The following is a 19,850-nucleotide window of genomic DNA, read 5'->3' as shown; positions in this document are numbered from 1 at the left end:
TTTTAAATCAAGACAAGACGGAAGTTCTCATCTTTGGACCAGAAATCCAGAAAAGGAAATTCCTTAGTCAATCACCTGACCTCAATGGCATTACATTAATCTCAGAGAACAAAGTAAGGAACCTTGGTGTTGTCTTTGATCAGTACATGTCATTCAAATCCCAGGTTAAACAGGTTTGTAGGATTTCCTTTTTCCACCTTCGGAATATTGCTAAGATTAGAAGCATCCTTTCCAGGAGTGATGCTGAAAAACTAGTTCATGCATTTATTACATCAAGACTGGATTACTGTAATTCATTACTCTCAGGAAGTCCACAGAATGTAGTTAAAAGTCTTCAGCTTGTCCAAAATGCTGCAGCTAGAGTTCTGATGAGAATTAAAAAGAGAGATCATATCTCTCCTGTCTTAGCTTCCCTACCTTGGCTACCTGTTAAATTCAGAATAGATTTTAAGATCCTTCTTCTCACATATAAAGCTCTTAATAATCAAGCTCCATCATACATCAGTGATCTGATTGTTCCTTACCTTCCTAACCGAGCACTTCGCTCTCAGACTGCAGGTTTACTGGTGGTTCCCAGAATATCTAAAATTAGATCAGAGGCAGATCTTTTAGTTATCAGGCTCCTCTCCTGTGGAACCATCTCCCAGCCTTAGTCCGTGAGGCAGACACCTTGTCTACTTTTAAGACTAGGCTTAAAACATTTTTATTTGATAGGGCCTATGGTTAAAATCTGATGTTAGCCTAGATCTGGACAAGTGGGGGAGTAGAGGGAGGTGGAGTGTACAGTCGGTAAAGATGGCTCTCCCTTGCCCTGGCTCCAACATGCCTCCATCAGTTATCTCTGTAGTTATGCTGCTATAGGTTTAGACTGCTGGAGGATACACTGACTACTTTTCACACTCTACTACTTTATTCTACAATCTGCTCTTCAACTGTATTATTTTCTGCAATTTCAGCTGTTAACTTTATTGTTTTCTCTAAGTGTTTTTCTCCCCAGAAGAAGCTACAATGATGTTCTGCTGAGCTGTGGTGGCCTCATGGAGGGGGCCATCGTCTAGCACACTGCTGCTAACCACTTAAACATTCTCTCTCTCCTGATAATAACTTTTTGCTTTACTTAACGTTGGATGTGCTACTGCTAGCTTACATATTTAATTATAGATCCACTAGGATCAATACAATGAAGTTTATCTCTCGTCAAATAGAATTTAATTTAATTGAAATTTCTGCAGCTGTAAGTTCAGTTCTTGAACCCATCAGAGGACGAGGGTCGGCCGCCCCAGCCTCAATAAGCATTCTGTTCTGAATTGCTCCGAATAGACGCACCTGTTTCCAGCTGACGCAAAAACTCCTTCAGAGTTATTGATTTTTAGATGCAAATAGTTTCATCAGTCGTGTGACCCACGGAGACATCTCAGGACCGATTTGAGATGCACCGAGGTCTCCCTACCAACCTCGTACCCGGAGGAAACGATCTCCACCTGACATCTCGGATCCATGGAGGGTCTCCTGAACTGGGTGAGGTAGACATTGTCCGACAGATGGCGTCTGTATGCTGTCCTCTAAGAAACATCAGTTAGCTGCAAACCGTTTTTCACCCAGAACGCTTTCTCTCTCTGAAAGAAACCTTCTGAGATTCATTCACGCATCCAAACCTCGCATTTAATTTTAGCTTTTCATTCAGACACAGGTAAATCTTTTAATTACAAGTTTTAATATCAAGCTGTTCAAATTGTCAGTTACAAATTGTCATTTCAAATTGTCATTTTTAAAAGTGTTAGTAATAAATTCTTAACTTTTTAAAACTGACTGTTCGTTGAAATGAAACACAGAATGGTGTACATTTTGGTTATTGAACAAGCAAAGATTCCTAACTTCTGATTCAACAAATAACTTCTGATATTAAATTTAATCATCTTAAATTAAACATTAATCTTTGGATTAAAATATAGACCAAGACAGTTAGTGTATGAACTTTTATCGATTGCATTAACATCCTAGATATTTGTGCATAATATAAGTTTATATGCTAATGTCCGATCTTTTCTCAGGATCTAACCAAACTGAAGCAAACAGTGTTAAATCCTAGTATGTAGTAACCATGCTACAAGGGACACAAGGTCATCAAGAACAAACTGCAACCTTGTAAGACAAAAGTAAAATATTTAGGTCATGAGCTCAGTAGTGAAGGCAGAACAGTTTTCGAGGAGAGAAAAACTGCAATCTTACAAGCTCCTAAACCTCAAACAAAGGTACAAATGATGTCTTTCTTAGGACTGACTAACTACTGCAGAAACTGGATCCCAAACTATGCAGAAATAACAGGTCCTCTGCAGAAACTAATGTATGAAGTAAACATTAAAATGAATGACAAACTGAAATGGCACCCAGAAGCTGAGACTGCCTTCTGTAATCTGAAGCAGGCACTGGTTTCTTCATCAACCCTTGCCCTGCCGGATTATCAGAAACCATTTATTCAAATGGTGGCCTGCAAAGGTCATTTCATGACTTCCGTGTTATCACAACAACACTGAGAAAAACTGAGGCCTGTAGCTTATTACTCATCCAAACTAGACAGTGTGGCATCTGCTCTTCCTCCATGTGTAAGAGCAGTAATAGTGGCCTCGATAGCAGTTGAATGTAATGCATAGGGATGAGCCGGATACTTGTTTCGGACAAGTATCCGGTACGGATAAAGCATTTTTGACGAGTACGAGCATGAAACAAGTAAAACTCGTAAATATCTGTCATCGTGCTGAAGGTAAATCCTCATTGGGTAACTGACTGTCTTCACGCTCTGTGATTGGCCTGTCAAATAGAGCGCCCGCCCCTCCCTACACACAAAACTCTGTACCGGGAGCTCAGTCTGCGTCCGGTCCATCCACACAAACACACAGACAGTAACGGATCTCTCTGTGCTTGCTTCACTGCTGCTCACGTTTCTTCAGCACTCCCTAGGTTTTCTTCAGTTTGCTTCTTTTTAAAGTTACTTTAAAGTTATTTTTTTTTGTAACGTACGTGGTGCATTTGACAAGACAGAGCTGAAAACAGCTCGTGCTGCGTCAGTCACTATCTCCGCTCCGGTCAGGTTTTTTTTTCCTCTCTCTCCTCTTCCTCAGAATCCACTCTCTCTTTCTTTACACTTTTTAATCACAATTGTCTTATTTTTTGCTCATTTTAAATATATTTTAATCATTTTCTAAATTCTTTTTTCTATTTTACATGTTTTGTTTTTGTGAAGCGCCTCGTGATTTTTATCTTGAGGCGCTATAGAAAAGATCTTTTCTCTCTCTCTCTCTCTCTCTCTCTCTCTCTCTCTCTCTCTCTCTCTCTCTCTCTCTCTCTCTCTTAATTCATGCACTTAAATATGAATGTTCTGATTTTATTGAAAACTTGTTCTGTAATAGTTCCTTTACTATTGTGATAAAAAATATTTAATCTCAATTCTGAGGCTGCTCTGTAAATAGTTTTCAAATAAACAATACACATATCAACTTCTGATCAATCCATATCAATTTCAGACTTAAAATAATTTATTGATGTAAACCACACCCACTTCCGGTTAAACTACACCCACTTCAGGGTTAGGCCACGCCCACTCCGAGTACAGATACGTCGTCGTCGTCTTCGTCTTCCTCCGCTTATCCGGGTCCGGGTCGCGGGGGCAGCATCCCAATTAGGGAGCTCCAGGCCGTCCTCTCCCCGGCCTTGTCCACCAGCTCCTCCGGCAGGACCCCAAGGCGTTCCCGGACCAGATTGGAGATGTAACCTCTCCAACGTGTCCTGGGTCGACCCGGGGGCCTTCTGCCGGCAGGACATGCCCGAAACACCTCCCCAGGGAGGCGTCCAGGAGGCATCCTGACCAGATGCCCAAACCACCTCAACTGGCTCCTTTCGATCCGGAGGAGCAGCGGTTCTACTCCGAGTCCCTCCCGAATGTCCGAGCTCCTCACCCTATCTCTAAGGCTGAGCCCGGCCACCCTACGGAGGAAACTCATTTCGGCCGCTTGTATCCGCGATCTCGTTCTTTCGGTCATTACCCAAAGCTCATGACCATAGGTGAGGATTGGGACGTAGATCGACCGGTAAATCGAGAGCCTGGCTTTCTGGCTCAGCTCCCGCTTCCCCACGACAGATCGGCTCAGCGTCCGCATCACTGCAGATGCCGAACCAATCCGCCTGTCGATCTCCCGATCCCTCCTACCCTCACTCGTGAACAAGACCCCGAGATACTTAAACTCCTCCACTTGAGGTAGGACCTCTCCCCCGACCCGGAGGTGGCAAGCCACCCTTTTCCGGTCGAGAACCATGGTCTCAGATTTGGAGGTGCTGATCCTCATCCCAGCCGCTTCACATTCGGCCGCGAACCTACCCAGCAAGAGCTGAAGGTCAGAGCTGGATGAAGCTAGGAGGACCACATCATCCGCAAAAAGCAGAGACGAGATTCTCCTGCCACCAAACTCGACACACTCCACACCACTGCTGCGCCTAGAAATTCTGTCCATAAAAGTGATGAACAGAACCGGTGACAAAGGGCAGCCCTGGCGGAGTCCAACCCTCACTGGGAACAGGTCCGACTTACTACCGGCTATGCGGACCAAACTCACGCTCCTCTGGTAAAGGGACTGAATGGCCCTTAACAGAAAGCCACCCACCCCATACTCCTGGAGCGTCCCCCACAGGGTGCCCCTGGGGACACGGTCATAAGCCTTCTCCAAATCCACAAAGCACATGTGGATTGGTTGGGCAAACTCCCATGCCCCCTCCATCACCCTTGCAAGGGTATAGAGCTGGTCCACAGTTCCACGGCCAGGACGAAAACCACATTGCTCCTCCTCTATCTGAGATTCAACTATCGATCGGACCCTCCTCTCCAGTACCTTGGAGTAGACCTTTCCAGGGAGGCTGAGGAGTGTGATCCCCCTATAGTTGGAACACACCCTCAGGTCACCCTTCTTAAAGATGGGGACCACCACCCCGGTCTGCCACTCCCTAGGAACTGCCCCCGATGACCACGCAATGTTGTAGAGACGTGTCAACCATGACAGCCCTACAACATCCATAGCCTTGAGATACCCAGGACGAACCTCATCCGCCCCCGGGGCTCCGCCGCTGTGTAGTTGTTTGACTACCTCAGCAACTTCTGCCCCCGAGATCGGACAGTCCATCCCCAGGCCTCCCAGCTCTGGTTCCTCCTCGGAATGCGCATTGGTGGGATTGAGGAGCTCCTCAAAGTATTCCTTCCACCGTCCGACTATAGCCTCAGTTGACGTCAGCAGCTCCCCATCCCCACTGTAAACAGTGTGAGCGAGTTGCTGCCTTCCTCTCCTGAGGCGCCGGACAGTTTGCCAGAACCTCTTTGGAGCCGATCGATAGTCTTTCTCCATGGCCTCACCAAACTCCTCCCACGCCCGAGATTTTGCCTCGGCAACTGCCACTGCTGCACCCCGCTTGGCTATCCGGTACCTGTCTGCTGCCTCCGGGGACCCACAGACCAGCCACGCCCTGTAGGCCTCCTTCTTCAGCCTGACGGCTCCCCGAACCTCTGGTGTCCACCAGCGGGTACGGGGGTTGCCACCACGACTGGCACCGGCCACCTTACGACCACAGCTAGCAACAGCCGCCTCGACAATCGCAGAGTGGAACAAGGCCCACTCGGACTCAATGTCCCCCACTGCTCTCGGGACGTGGTCAAAGCTCTGCCGGAGGTGGGAGTTGAAGACCGTCTTGACAGGTTCTTCTGCCAGGCGTTCCCAGCAGACCCTCACTATGCGTTTGGGTCTGCCAGGTCTACGCGGCATGTTCCCTTGCCATCTGATCCAACTCACCACCAGGTGGTGATCAGTTGACAGCTCCGCCCCTCTCTTCACTCGGGTGTCCAAAACATACGGCCGCAGGTCAGATGATACGACTACAAAATCTATCATCGACCTGTGACCTAGGCTGCCCTGGTACCAAGTGTACCGGTGGGCATCCTTATGTTCGAACATGGTGTTCGTTATGGCCAAACTGCGGCTTGCACAGAAGTCCAATAACAAAACACCGCTCGAGTTCAGATTAGGTGGGCCGTTCCTCCCAATCACACCCCTCCAGGTCAAGCTGTCATTGCCCACGTGAGCATTGAAGTCCCCCAGCAGGACAATGGAGTCCCCTGATGGAGCACTATCTAGCACTCGTCCCAGGGATTCCAAAAAGGGTGGGTACTCTGAACTGATATTTGGCCCATAAGCACAAACAACAGTCAGGACCCGTTCCCCGACCCGAAGGCGCAAGGAAGCTACCCTCTTGTCCCCCGGGGTAAACCCCAACACACAGGCAGAGAGTCTCGGGGCTAACAAAAAGCCAACCCCAGCCCTCCGCCTCTCACCCGGAGCAACTCCAGCAAAGTAGAGTGTCCAACCCCTCTCCAGGTCTCGGGTTCCAGAGCCAATGCAATGTGTCGAGGTGAGTCCGACTATATCTAGCCGGTACCGCTCAACCTCTGCCACAAGCTCCGGCTCCTTCCCCGCCAGCGAGGTGACGTTCCATGTCCCAAAAACTAGTTTTCTTGTCCGGGGATTGGACCGCCAAGGCTCCCGCCTTGGTCTGCCACCCGATTCGCATTGCACCGGACCCTTCATGTTCCTCCTGCGGGTGGTGGGTCCACAGTTGGACGAGCCCATGTATCCGGTTCGGGCTGGGCCCGGCCGGGCCCCATGGGCGAAAGCCCGGCCACCAGGCGCTCGCTCACGGGCCCCAACCCCAGGCCTGGCTCCAGGGTGGGACCCCGGTAACCCTCCGGGCCGGGTACTCCGACTCTTCGTTTTAACCGCCATGAAAGATCCTTCGAACCGTTCTTTGTCTCACCCTTCACCTAAGACCAATTTGTCATGGGAGACCCTACCAGGGGCACTAAGTGCCCCAGACAACATAGCTCCTAGGATCATTAGGGCACTCAAACTCCTCCACCACGATAAGGTGACGGTTCAAGGAGGAGGAGTACAGATACGGATACAGATAATTTAGATGGTTGAACAGATACAGATAGTGGTGTACTCGCTCATCCCTAGTAATGCAGGTATTGTACTGTTTCATCCACTGACTCTGAAAGTGCCTCACACTGCGTCTGCACTTCTGCTCCAGTCCAACATGACATTTCTCTCACCTGCACGCCATTTATCCTGCATGGCAACGCTGCTCTCACAACCCCATTTAACTATAGAGCGGTGCACGACTCTAAACCCAGCCACACTAATGCCTACATCAGATGATGGCCTATCACGATTGCCAACAAGAAACGGAACAGCTGGCAAAACCTAGAACTGACTTAAAAGATCAAACACTAAATGAAGGAGAAATACTGTTTGTAGATGGTTCATCCAGAAAAGACCAATTTGGAAAAAGTTTCAGCAACAAAAATCCTTAAAGCAGGAAAATTACCTAACACCTTTTAAGCACAAGCAGCTGAAATTGTGGCTTTAACTGAAGCATGTCAATTAATGAAAGACAAAAAGGTGACCATATACACAGAGTCAATATGCATTCTCTACGGTGCATGTGTTTGCTCAGTACTGGAAGAATAGAGGTATGGTGACGTCAACAGGCAAACCAGTGACTCCCGCTCAACTTTTAACAGATCTATTGCAAGCTGTGCTGCTTCCAAAACGTGTAGCAATTTGCAAGTGTGCTGCACACACAGCAGGAAACGACCCGGTTTCACTAGGAAACGCCTTTGCAGACAAAACTGCAAAAGAAGCAGCTGCTTCTACTTCAAACATTCTGCATTTAGATGCAGACACAGATGTGACAGGAGAAATCCTGACAGACATGCAGAACCAAAGTCCTGAATCAGAAAAACAACTTTGGATTAAAAAAGGTGCAACAAATACAGACAGCTTCTACAAATGACTAGAAGGGAAACCCATCGTACCAAAAAATCTCTATAAGTGGGCAGCAGTATTGAGTCATGGTGTCACACATGTCTCAAAAGGGGGGACGGTAGAACAGGTAGAAAAGCAATAAACAACATATAGCTTTAATAACAATTCAACATTTTTTTGTAGAGCATGTTTAATATGCACAAAACATAATCCACAAGGAAACTTGAGACCTAAACGACGCAAATTTCCAACACCTGAATATCCATTTCATACTATTCATATGGATTTGATCTAACTTAACCAAAGTGAGGGTTATAATTGTTTCCTTGTAATAGTTGATGCTTTTACTAAAAGGGTAGAGCTCTTTCCAACAAAACATCCTGATGTTATTACAGTTGCCAAAGCAATATGCAAAGACATGATACCACGCTATGGCATTCCTGAAAAAAATATACAGTGACAATGGAACACATTTTGTAAATCAAGTAATCACAAAAATAGGTGCATGCTTCCAAATAAATCTTTAAAAAAAACATTGATCATACCACCCAGCGAGTGCCGGCCTTGTAGAAAGGACGAACGAGAAATCTAGTCTCTGCTGGGCTTTATCGAGTGCATCAAAGTCAGGTTGAATATCTGAGGTGGAGATGTGAAGCACAGCTGACAAATGATCATCAGTGAGAGAGGATCTATACCTGGATTTTGTAAACTTCATCATTGAAAATGTTTGTCCACAAATGTAGGTAGAGCCGAAGAGAACCAACATCTTCTGAGCATGTCTCCTCAGGTTTGGAAAGTTCTCCTCCTTAAGAGAAGAGTAGAAATCCAGCAGAGATCCTGACTTAAAGTGCTCTGCCAGTACTGCATCAGACTGCAGGTCAATGAGTTCCAGCTGCACATCACTGGGTGCATTATCCACACTGCAGGTAAAGGGAGAGGAAATCATGTGCATTTCATCCTCGATTGTTCTGAGATCTTCAAAATGCCTTGAAAACTCACCATGTAATGCTCCTAACATGGACGAGTACTGCTGAGGTGATCAGCTGATGGTGTGACTTCGTTCAGGGTTTGCATGTGAGTGAGAGTGTTGCTCTCCAGTTGACTTGAAGGAAACTGCAGCTTTCTCACGAAGGCCTTCACGAGGCTGTGCATTTCATGAACAAAAAGGCCCTTGCCTTGCAGTTTGGTGTTCAGTTCATTCATCAGTGCAGTCACATCAACAGCAAATGCAAAATCTGCCATCCAGTCCTCATCTGAGAGCTCTGGAATGTCTTTGCCTTTCCTCTCGCAAAACTCTCGAATCTCTGCTTTCAAGTCCCAAACCCTCTTCAGCACTTTCCCCAGGCTGAGCCATCTGACAGCTGTGTGGAGTCCTCCAAAAGAGCCACAAACTGTCTGTGATTCATCGCCCGTGCCCTGATGAAGTTTATTATTTTAGTAACACCATCAGCAACATGGTTGATTTTTAGCACTGACTTGCACAACACATGTTGGTGTATAATAAAAAGCAAAAACACCAATTTTTGATCTGCATCGATTTCTGTCACTTTATCTTGCATGCGTTTCAAAAGTCCGACATTTTTCCCTGTAAGATTTGGACAACCGTCTGTTGTGACACCTGACAGTCTCTCCCATTTCAATCCCAGAGTGTCCATGCACGCATTTACCTCTGTAAAAACATCACTCCCTGTCGTTGTCCCTCTCATCGACCGCATTGCTGCCAGCTCCTCTGTGAGCTTCAAGTCCGTTATACCCCGGACAAATACGAGCAGCTGGGCTGCTGGGCTCTCGTCTAAGGCCAATAGTCAAAACTTGCCACTTCATGTTGCAGCTGAAGCTCCAGGTTCCCCGCAATGTCCTCGATCCTCCTGGACAGCGGGATTTGCTCAAATGCGCCTTTTTTTCAGGGCATATTAGTGCGGCGGAGTCCTCCATGCACTCTTTGACAAACTCTCCCTCCGAAAACGGCTTGCTGTTTTTAGCTATTTTGTGGGATATCACAAAGCTGGTCCTGGTTGCTGCATCCCTGGATGTGTGAAGCTTAGTAAAAAAGTCTTGCTGCTTTTGCAACTTTGCTAGCAAAGCTTCGGATGTCCACGCTCTCTCAGCATCAGACAAGTTCTTGTATTTTTCCGAGTGTTTCTTGTTGTAATGCCGACTCAAATTGTAGTCCTTAAACACGGCAATCTCCTCCCCGCAAACCAAACACACGGCTTTACCTCCGACTTCAGTTAAAAAAATACTTAGCAGTCCAATTTTGGTTGAAAATCCTGCATCCGGCATCTTTCTTTTTTTTTTTTTTTTTGCATGAGCGGACATTTCTGGAGGCTACAATCACCATGTCAACCGCGGGCACTTGTTGCTATACGTATTGCGTCATTGTGCACGTAAAAAACAACTTCAAAATAAAAGCAATGCAGCCTTAGTCCATGCATGAGGTAAAATGAGAAAATACATTTATTTTGTAATTTCCAATTAACCTTACGCGGGCCGGTCAAATTCAACCAAAGGACCGTATGTGGCCCGCGGGCCGTAAAATGCCCAGGTTTGCCCTAGAACCTCCAACAAAACGCTGGTCAGCCACCCGCAACCCTCCATGCCATGCTTTCACTCTTTGTGTATGGCGTCCACATGCTGTTGACCCCTGCACATGCTTTGGTCTGTGCCCAAATCTTACAGCAACAACAACAACTACTGCAAGTGTGTCATCCACACCCCCTAAGCCTGGAAACAGGATGGGTGTTTTGACTCGTGGGCCTAGAACTAATTCCATCACAAAAGTATCATTAGTAAATGGCAACCCCACAACAGATGAGTGGTTCCAGGTTCCAGGTGACCACTGGGATTTCTGGTTTTAATAATAACTGGTTGCTAATGGTAGAGCAAGCTGCTAAAGCTGCTAAACAAAGTTGTGTTGTCTGTATGGGGCCTAGGCCTCTGTTACAAATAGCTCCAGCAAATTTTGATTCAACTTGTATGCTCACAGTGATGACTAGCACAAATCCTACTGGAAATGGTCCTTTTTGGGATGATATTTTTCCTGTGACCGGGCCAGACAGAAGGAAGCCCTATTTCTCCTTCAAAGTAGCAAAATTTCAATTCACTTGTGTAAATGTTACTGGTAAAGGCCCAAAATGGGGCAGACTCAAGACGTCATGGTGTTCTGAGATTGTTAAAGTTCCTGCACCATTTAAACCTGTACCACGTGCTGACGTGTGGTGGTGTGGAGACAACAAACTGTTTGACAAATTACCTATGAATGTCACTGGAACCTGTGCTTTGGTATCATAGCTGTTACCTGTGTCTGTGTATCCCACCTCAGCTCAAGAATTAGTTAAGAGACTTTCTAGTGTGATCCCTGGACAATGGAAGCATCGAACCCAACGTGATGTAACCTGGCAAGGACAGACTGACCCAACCTACATCGATGCTATTGGTGTTCCACGAGGGGTCCCTGATGTGTATAAATTAGTTCATCAAGTAGCTGCAGGATTTGAATCTACTTTGGTGTACAATTAATAAAAATGTTGATCGAATTAATTATATTCATTTTAATGTGCAGAGACTTAGCAACTGGACGCAGAGTGGATTTGAGGCTGTGCATGGACAGCTGGCAGCAACTTCTCTCATGGCCTTTCAGAACCGAATTGCTCTCGACATGATCCTGGCTGACAAAGGAGGGGTCTGTGTTATCTTCGGCGAAGATTGTTGTGCTTTTATACCGAACAACACTGCGGCAGATGGCAGTCTCACTGTGGCTCTGGAAGGACTTCGCACTCTGAATGGTAAACTCAAAGAACACTCTGGCATGGACACATCCATGTGGGATTCAATGTTTGACATGTTTGGAAAGTATCGCACACTGGTGTCTTCAGTGTTGGTGTCCTTAGCTGTGTTTGCAGCCATTCTGACCCTGTGTGGGTGTTGTTGCATTCCATGCCACCGAGCCCTGATAACGAGAATAATAAATGTAGCCCTTGCCCCGTCACCTGGACTGATGGTGCAGACATTTCCTCTTTTTGTTGTACCAGACCCTGAAGACCTGGAGAAGAGGACGAAGCCCAGAAGTATCATGTTGAGACGCTGTTTGGTTCTGATCTGTGAGTGAATAAAGGCATGCCACGTGACTCTGCGTTCCAGTTGATCTAGTCTTCTAGTTTGATTTTTTAATAAAGTTTTAAAACATTCCTCTTGTATTAGCTATTTCCCCTCTGAGTGTAAGTGTTAATGTCGTTAAAAAATGACCTAGTTACCGAAAATCTGAAAAGAAGTGGTTTTCTAGTGATGTGAGAATAAAAGGCATTAATCATGATAAATGGGTGGGAAATGTTAAGATAATTATATGTGTATTCTTTTATCATGCTCTATGCTTTTATTACATTTAAAGATTTTACCATTTTATGCTGGACAGTTGCTGTATTGTTTTGAAGTCTCATGAGGAGACTTTAAGGATGCTGAACCTTGGTCCTGACCTATTGTGACCAAAGGACATCTGCTGACTTGGACAACTGCTGACTCGTGCAACTGTTTGTTGCACGTCATATGATTAGACACTGAAAGTTCTTTGTGTAATACTGAACGGTCTTTGTGTGAAATTTGTAACAATTACTAAAAACTGAGAGCTGTGATTTCCCCCTTGTTGGATAATTTTATCAATCCAGGATTACTTTAGGGAAAGTTCAAAGCACAGGGGGTTATAGTAATCAGTTGATCAAAACCAATACCAATAATCAACAATCACTTTAGACTTTGCAAAGTGGAGAGGAAAAAATACACACCACACAATGGTTGCCAGTTTCACTCTTATCGGGCAGATGCCCTCCAAAAGCCTTTTATTAAACACACACACACACATTCGACATTCCTCACAGACTCTCAGACAGGAAGACACACCAGGTGCATTTCTAAATCAACAAAGCAGTCTGGACTTTCTCAAGGGAGTTTTACTGATAAGGGGACCGGTAATAGGACCTGGTACCAAGGCAAGGACAAGCCTCCCAAAACCACCTCCCTGTAAGAGCTGAAATGGCCTGTTCTCTATCACAGAGTAAATGGATGAAGCTTCGTTTAGAATTCAGGTGACATTAATAAAGTTAATATCAGTTTTTATCCATCATTCCTCCCTGTTAAACAGAGATTCATCCTAAATACTTGGCAGAGTAATAAAACAACAATACTATGATTATGGTAAATCAGTTTGTAGCTGTAAAAATCAACCTCTAACACACAAAAGATCACAAAATAAGTAGTGACCTCCAAAAAGGCTGTAAAAATAAGTAAAAACCTGTAACAAAAGAAAGCTGCTTCAATAGTTGGCAACCTGTAATAAAATGAATGATTATAGTAATGATTATACTGATAAAGTAAAAAGATAAGACAAGAACATCAACTGAGACATCAATCAACAACGGTTACAGAATTTGTACAAGACATTTTCACAAGAGCTGATACCAACTACCAGTTGTCAGCCAACCTATTAAGCTTAGGAAGTTGCCATAGGGGTTAAGCTAATATACGCAGCTCTAACTGTGGCAGAGCTGAGGTCAAAGGGCTTGTCTGCGGACTGGAAGCTGTGGTTTGGACAAAACAATGTCCTCTTCAGGATGGTGTTGCATTTTTGTGGTTTTGAAGTGGGGAAAGGTGATGCAGATGAATCCTGTGGAGTCCTTTGGGGTCGTCGTCGTGGGGGGATTGGCTTTTGTCAATGGAGAAGGGGCAGAAGGCTTTAACAGACCTAGACTCTCACACTTCAGCTCTGATGTTCTCCTAAGGATGGCCCGTCCTCTGTGGTTTCATGTGAGGCAGGGTGCAGGGAGCCAGGCTGCAAATTCCACACCAGTTGTGTGGCAGGTTCAGGTAGAGAGAGCCTTCACATTTTCCAGATCCATTTGTGTTCCATGGGGGGTATAAAGGTCGTACTTTGTTGTAGTGGTAGCAGTGTGGGATGATGCACTTCCCTAAGTGGCTGGGATGGTGAGAGCATGTCCTTTTGGTCGGAAGGCCATGAAACCAGTCGGGAGATTTGGGCACTGGGACTTGAGATCTGTGGAGGCAGGTCACGGCGTTGTGTGGATGGGCTCAGGAGGAGCCTCAATCACCATCTGTCGATTCAGTTACTCCCTCAACTGCTGCTGTTTCAATCGTTCCGTCAGGGGCTGAGGGGCGGTTCCAGGGCAGAGCCATGAGTGTGACCACCAACATCAGCAGCTGTATGGTGGATCCTGCAAGCTTAAAGCAGTTCGTTAACTTATCTGTTGTCATTGGTGAGCTTGCACTGGGATGGTTGAGTCCAGGTGGCCCCTCAGCATTTTCACAGCAGCGGGAGTGATGAGGAGTGGCCTCTGGCTGCCCCATCTGTTTGCATCAGCACCTTCATCAGGACCCATTCTCCTTGGTTTCACGGCCTGCGGCGAGAAAGCACAAAAAAGTCTGGGAGATCACTGCGGAATTTGACTTGTCTTCAGCAACAACCATCCAATAGTTAAAGTCATTCCTTCCAGGCAGAGTGTGCACCTATTGTCAATCCAATCATCAACCGAATCAATCGAAATATTCTGATGTTTTACTTGGCTCTGACTTAAAGCAAACACTCTCATCTCTGACTAACAAGTCTGACATAATTTCACAACACGGTGATGTTATACCAGATGTAAAGCTCTCTGATATTGGTCTGCTTCCAGAAATCCCAATCTGGCAAACAGAGGAGTCTGTCCATCAGGAAACAGAATGTTGTTGATATTGCGAAGATGGTAATATGCGACTCGAGTAACATGGTTAATGTGAGATTGGAATGAAAGTGTACCATCTAGTATGACACCAAGACTTTTTACCTGTAAGGATGGGTGAACTGTGGAGTCATCAATATTGATAGAGAAGTTGGGAGAATTTTTTAAAACAGAAGCCGTGCCAATGAGTAGGAGTTCCGTTTTATTGCTGTTTAGTTTAAGTAGGTTCTGAGAGAGCCAAGATCTAATTTCAGATAGACAGTTCGAGAGGGAAATTGGTGGAAGGGATGCATTTGGATTGGAGGAAATGTACAGCTGGGTGTCATCAGCATAACAGTGAAAATCAACGTTGTATTTGCGGAAAATGTAACCAAGGGGGAGCAAATAGATGATAAATAAAAGAGGGCCTAGAACTGAGCCTTGGGGAACTCCTGCAGTAACCGGGGAAGAACTAGAAGAGTGGGATTGAAGTTGAATGAACTGAGTACGATCCGATATGTATGAGGTGAACCAGGCTAGGGATGTGTGACTAATGCCGATAGATGCTAATCTTTTGAGAAGTATGCTGTGAGAAGTGGTGTCAAATGCAGCACTTAGATCTAGTAAAACCAGAATGGAGAGATGGCCTGAGTCTGCTGCCATTAGTAGATCATTTGTGATTTTTACTAGTGCTGTCTCCGTGCTGTGTTGTGGTCTGAAACCAGATTGGAAATGTTCATATAGATTATGAGAATTGAGATATGAGTGAAGCTGAAAAGCAACAACTTTTTCAAGGATTTTGGAAATAAATGGTAATTTAGATATTGGACGAAGATTATCAAAGTTGGTGGGATCCGCACCGGGCTTTTTGAGAATCGGCGTAATACAGGCTGTTTTCAATGCTGCAGGAACAACTCCGGTACTGAGGGAAGAGTATATGATGGTGGATATGAGAGGAACCAATGATGGAAGACAGGCTTTAAGTAGCACTGTGGGGAGAGGGTCAAGCAGACAGGCGGATGATTTGGATTCCCTGATTAAATTTGATATCTCAGTTGCAGAGGGGAGACTGAAACTTGAGAATAAATGACTTGGAGTTGTATGGATGGGTTCAACTTCTGAAACAGGATCTGTAGTAGCATGGAGTTGTTGGTGAATATTTGAGATTTTGGATGTGAAGAAGGACACGAGGGAGTTGCAATAGTCAGAGGAAACCATACTGTTAAGCAGTAACTCAGGAGGCTTTGTAATTTTGGAGAACAGAGAAAAAAGGGTCTTGGAGTTACCTTCACTGGAGCTGATTAAATTAGAGTAGTAAACCGATTTAGCTGTGTGAATGGAGTCTTTATAATGCAACAAGTGATTCTTATATAGATCTTTATGGATAGTGAGGCCGGTTGTCTTAGACAAACGTTCCAATCTGCGTCCTTCGGATTTAAGACAGCGAAGGTCATAGTTAAACCAAGGTGCTGAGCGGTTAAATGAGACAGATCTTTGCTTAATTGGGGCAAAAGTATTGAGAATGTTATTTAGATTAAAATTATAGTTAAAAACAAGATCCTTGGGTGATGAGGTAAAGTGAGCAGGCTGTAGATCAGATATTTCAGAGGAGAATGCATCAAGATTTATACTGTTGATTTTTCTAAAAGCACTAGTGCGAGGGACATGGGTTTTAGAGGCCTTTATAGTTACATTAAACGTGATTAACTTATGATCTGAAAGAGGAAAAGAACTGGCTATGCATTGGGTCGGGGTAATACCCGAACAGGAGACCAGATCCAGAATATGGCCTTTGGAGTGAGTGGGGAAGTTGATCTGCTGTTTGAGTCCAAAACTATCTAAACAGGAATTAAAGTCTCTGGTAAGAAGATTAGTTTCATCCATGTGAATGTTAAAGTCACCAGTGATTAGAGCCCTGCTCTGAAGCCCTAGGCCCTAGGGATGGAAGTTGCCGTGTTTGATCGTATGCTCAGCCGGCCTGGCTAGGTGGGCCAGCATGCGGTGGTTGGCAGCTTGGGTCTTTGTATGGGAAGGACGGCGGGTTTGGACCAGAAGGAGCTGACTGCGCCAGACTCTTGGACACAGAAACTTTGTCGGGATCCTCGATGAATGTATCTGCGGCGTGGCTGGAAGGCGATGTCTGGATGGAGATGCAGGGCCGCTGGTGGAGGAACCGGCAGAGAAAAGCGCAGCCATAAAAGTTCGTGAGCAGAATATTGAAGAAGAGCAGTCACTGGGTAGTGGAAGATGGACAAGACGACCCAGGTGAGCACGGACCACACCCATAAGCTGTGGATCCACATCTTTGTTTGTCTGTTGAGGCTGAGCGAGCGTGTTTAAGCCCCTCAGACAGGAAGTTAGTTCAGTCAGATGGGAAGGTTTTCGAAAAGGTTAGAATAACAGTTCAGGTAGGCATCCAAAATGGCACAAAATAGCGTAAAAATGTATAAAAATGTATAAAAGTAACGTAAAAACAACTAACAACCGGTGAGCAGCGGCAGCCAGACGCGCCAGCGTTCACTCACCAGCGCCCCAGGAGAAAACTGGTAAATCTCTGGTGTCGGTCAAGCTGACCCAGAATCTACTCTGCGACGCACTTCTTGACACAAGTTGAAACTTTACACTGGTACCCCGAGCCATGTTCGATCGCATCTGCATTTCCTGCGAAAGGGGGGCCAGGCCCCCAGAACTTAATCTTGTCTTCTAGGTTCGAACTCCAAATATCGTCGGGCCCATGACTCTGACACACCCGGTTTACATCTCCGACCATGCAAGGATGGCTTTCACCCTTGGCATGGACTTTCTGAGGCGCATTGGTGCTTTCATTGATGAGGAGGAGGGAGAGCTCTGGTCAGAGGTTGACCTGCCTTTGCCCGCGGCCCTGCCTCCGGACCTCCACTGTCTCACGGTTGGTAACTCTGAGCAGGTGGGAACACCATGTTCGCCACCTGGTTCAGAACTTTTGCCACCACAGATTCAGCTTCCATCACAGTTACAACCTGTTGATTTCTCTAACATAGCTGAAGCTCCTACCTCAGTAGTCGACCGAGACAAACAACAGCTTGTGTTAAGTTATCCTGATTGCAATAATCTTTCTCTTTCCACCATGTGTACAGGTGAACACCTCACCAGCAACATGGATGGCCAAAATCTCAGCTTTGACACTCGACTTCCGCCAGAGAACTTCCTCAACGGTATTTCAACGCTTGTGCAGACCAGCTTGCCTCTCGGGGTGAGAAGGTGGACACATCATGGGCCCTGAAGCCCTTGTGACTCCCTGATGACTCCATCTTAAAACCATCTGAAGGGTTTGTGTCTGTTCAACTTGGCTTTTCTGTAAATGACCTTGTCAGTCTTCAGCTCCAGCATCCTGCTATCAGCGGGATGATCTTGAACCCTTTTGACCCAAAAGCTTTTCAACATCTTTCACAGGGTTTTGACTCTGTTCCAGAGCTGCGTGCTCTATCTTGTGCTCGTGTCATTTCTCTTTCAGGTGTTGTTGGCCGCTCGTGCTTCGGACTGATGGGAGAAACCAGCATCTCTAGGATCAGTGATGTCCACAGAGCCTCTGTGGCCCCGACAGCTGAGATCCTGCTGGGATCGGGAGAGCCTCCCGATCCAGGGGGAGCTGATGCTGGCGGGGACGCTCCACCGATGACTCCACACCCTGTCGCAGGGAGAGTTGAGGGTGGCACAGAGACTCCAGCTGAAGCCCAGTACTCCGAGGTGGGGTCTTCACCTACGGAGAAGGGGGCCGACGCACTCACTGACCTTACTCCACTACAGCAGGCGACGATGACCTCTAAACTTCAGGTGGGTGAAACACCTACCAAAAGGAGGGTCAGATGTCGCCCTGTAAATCTGCTGGTGGACCCTGATCTCTCAGAACGCATCCGCGTGTCAACCGGGGACCTTCCCGGAAGCACATCTGCTCCAGATCCTCGTAAGCCTGCACCTGTCTATAGTCTAAAACATTCTTGGTTTCAGTCTTCAGGACAGATGATGTTGCTCGTGCTAGTCACATGTCTCTGTCTGTTTTCTCAGCAGCACTCTCTAATTCGACCCTGTGGATCTGGGTTCCCTCTGGGTGTCACATCCAGGGGACTCCCAGATATCTTGATGTCCATCCATCACTTGTGGTTCCAACCAGTTCAGTCTGGTGGCGCTGTGACTTTCACTAGTGAGCGGGCTCTCCAGAGCTTCATCAATATTCCTGTGTGTTCTTTCTGTCCTGCTCAACAGACAGGTCGTAAGATACCAGCAGGGGGCAGTAGGACTCCTCATGATCTGAGGGCTTCTCATCCTGACCTACAGTCCACATCCTGGTCACGCAATAGTCACCTCTGGTAAACTGGTCAATATCCTTTCGCAGAAAAGTTCAGGTCCAAACCTGGCACCTAAACCACTCTCTCCAGTCGTGTTTCTCATTAAGATCTCCAAAGGTAACAAAGCTCCCATTTATCTAAGGGTCCACAAAACCAAATTTAAACCGCACAAAAATCCAATTGATTTAGATTTTGTTTCAACCAATGAAGCTGACCACCAACTCAAATCGTGCCAAAAGGGGGGTGAACTTCCGTCCGCTCTCGCTGGGTTCTCTGATTTCGGATCACGTGAGTCCTGTTGTGAGTATGTGTGTGCATGGATGACTTCATGTCTAAACGTATCGTACAGGCTTTGTGAATTTTTGGCTGTGGTCTGCTGTGGTTTCAATAATCATGTGATTTCAGAACGTAACAGTAAAAAGTGGATGGCTCCACTATCTGGTATGTCGATCCAAATTCAATCAACTCTTTAATTCATCACTTTTGAGGTTTAATTATTGGATAACTGCCTTCAGCCAGTTATCTTGAGTACTAACCCTCACATTCAGGACCTGCTAACTCCACTGATTTACATTCTTAGTGTTGACACTTACATATCTATCTTTTTATAGTGCTTTTGTTAGTGTAATTAAGTTTGAGAACTTTAGGGATTAACTTAGTTAATTTCTCTTAAAGGTCTACAAGCCAATTTTGTCCTTCATTCTTATATAAAGCCTTTAATTAGTGCAGGTGATTTCTCCCGTCTGGCTCTCTGTCCAGGGTGTACCCCGCCTACTTGCCCGTTGACTGCTGGAGATAGGCTTTTTTTAAATCTTGGGATGCCGTTGGTTGATCACTCCAAAATCATGATGTTTGGATGATGGCAGGTCCTTTAATTAGCACCCCTTGTGTTGGTCAGAGCCTAGACTCAGAGCTCCATTGGAGCTCTTGCCCAATCCGCATGTTTTTTTATGATACTTGAA

At 45.9% G+C, this 19,850-nt stretch overlaps 2 protein-coding genes across 3 annotated transcripts in view; both read left to right on the top strand.

Moving 5' to 3' along the window:
* Window positions 1-19,850, top strand: part of LOC107387199 (smoothelin-like protein 2) — a 103,414-nt gene that overhangs the window by 3,577 nt on the left and 79,987 nt on the right. The window lies entirely within an intron of this gene.
* LOC139072171 (uncharacterized) lies at window positions 17,757-19,033 on the top strand. Its single transcript, XM_070555480.1, has 2 exons — window positions 17,757-17,871; window positions 18,057-19,033. The coding sequence occupies exon 2, from the start codon at window positions 18,086-18,088 to the stop codon at window positions 18,911-18,913; it is 828 nt and encodes a 275-aa protein (XP_070411581.1). The 5' UTR covers window positions 17,757-17,871; window positions 18,057-18,085; the 3' UTR covers window positions 18,914-19,033.

This window comes from Nothobranchius furzeri, chromosome 10 (genome assembly GCF_043380555.1).
Source record: "Nothobranchius furzeri strain GRZ-AD chromosome 10, NfurGRZ-RIMD1, whole genome shotgun sequence".
In the NCBI taxonomy this organism is placed as follows: domain Eukaryota; kingdom Metazoa; phylum Chordata; class Actinopteri; order Cyprinodontiformes; family Nothobranchiidae; genus Nothobranchius; species Nothobranchius furzeri.
Note: the sequence above shows the minus strand (reverse complement) of the source record. Positions and strands in the feature narration are given on the sequence as shown.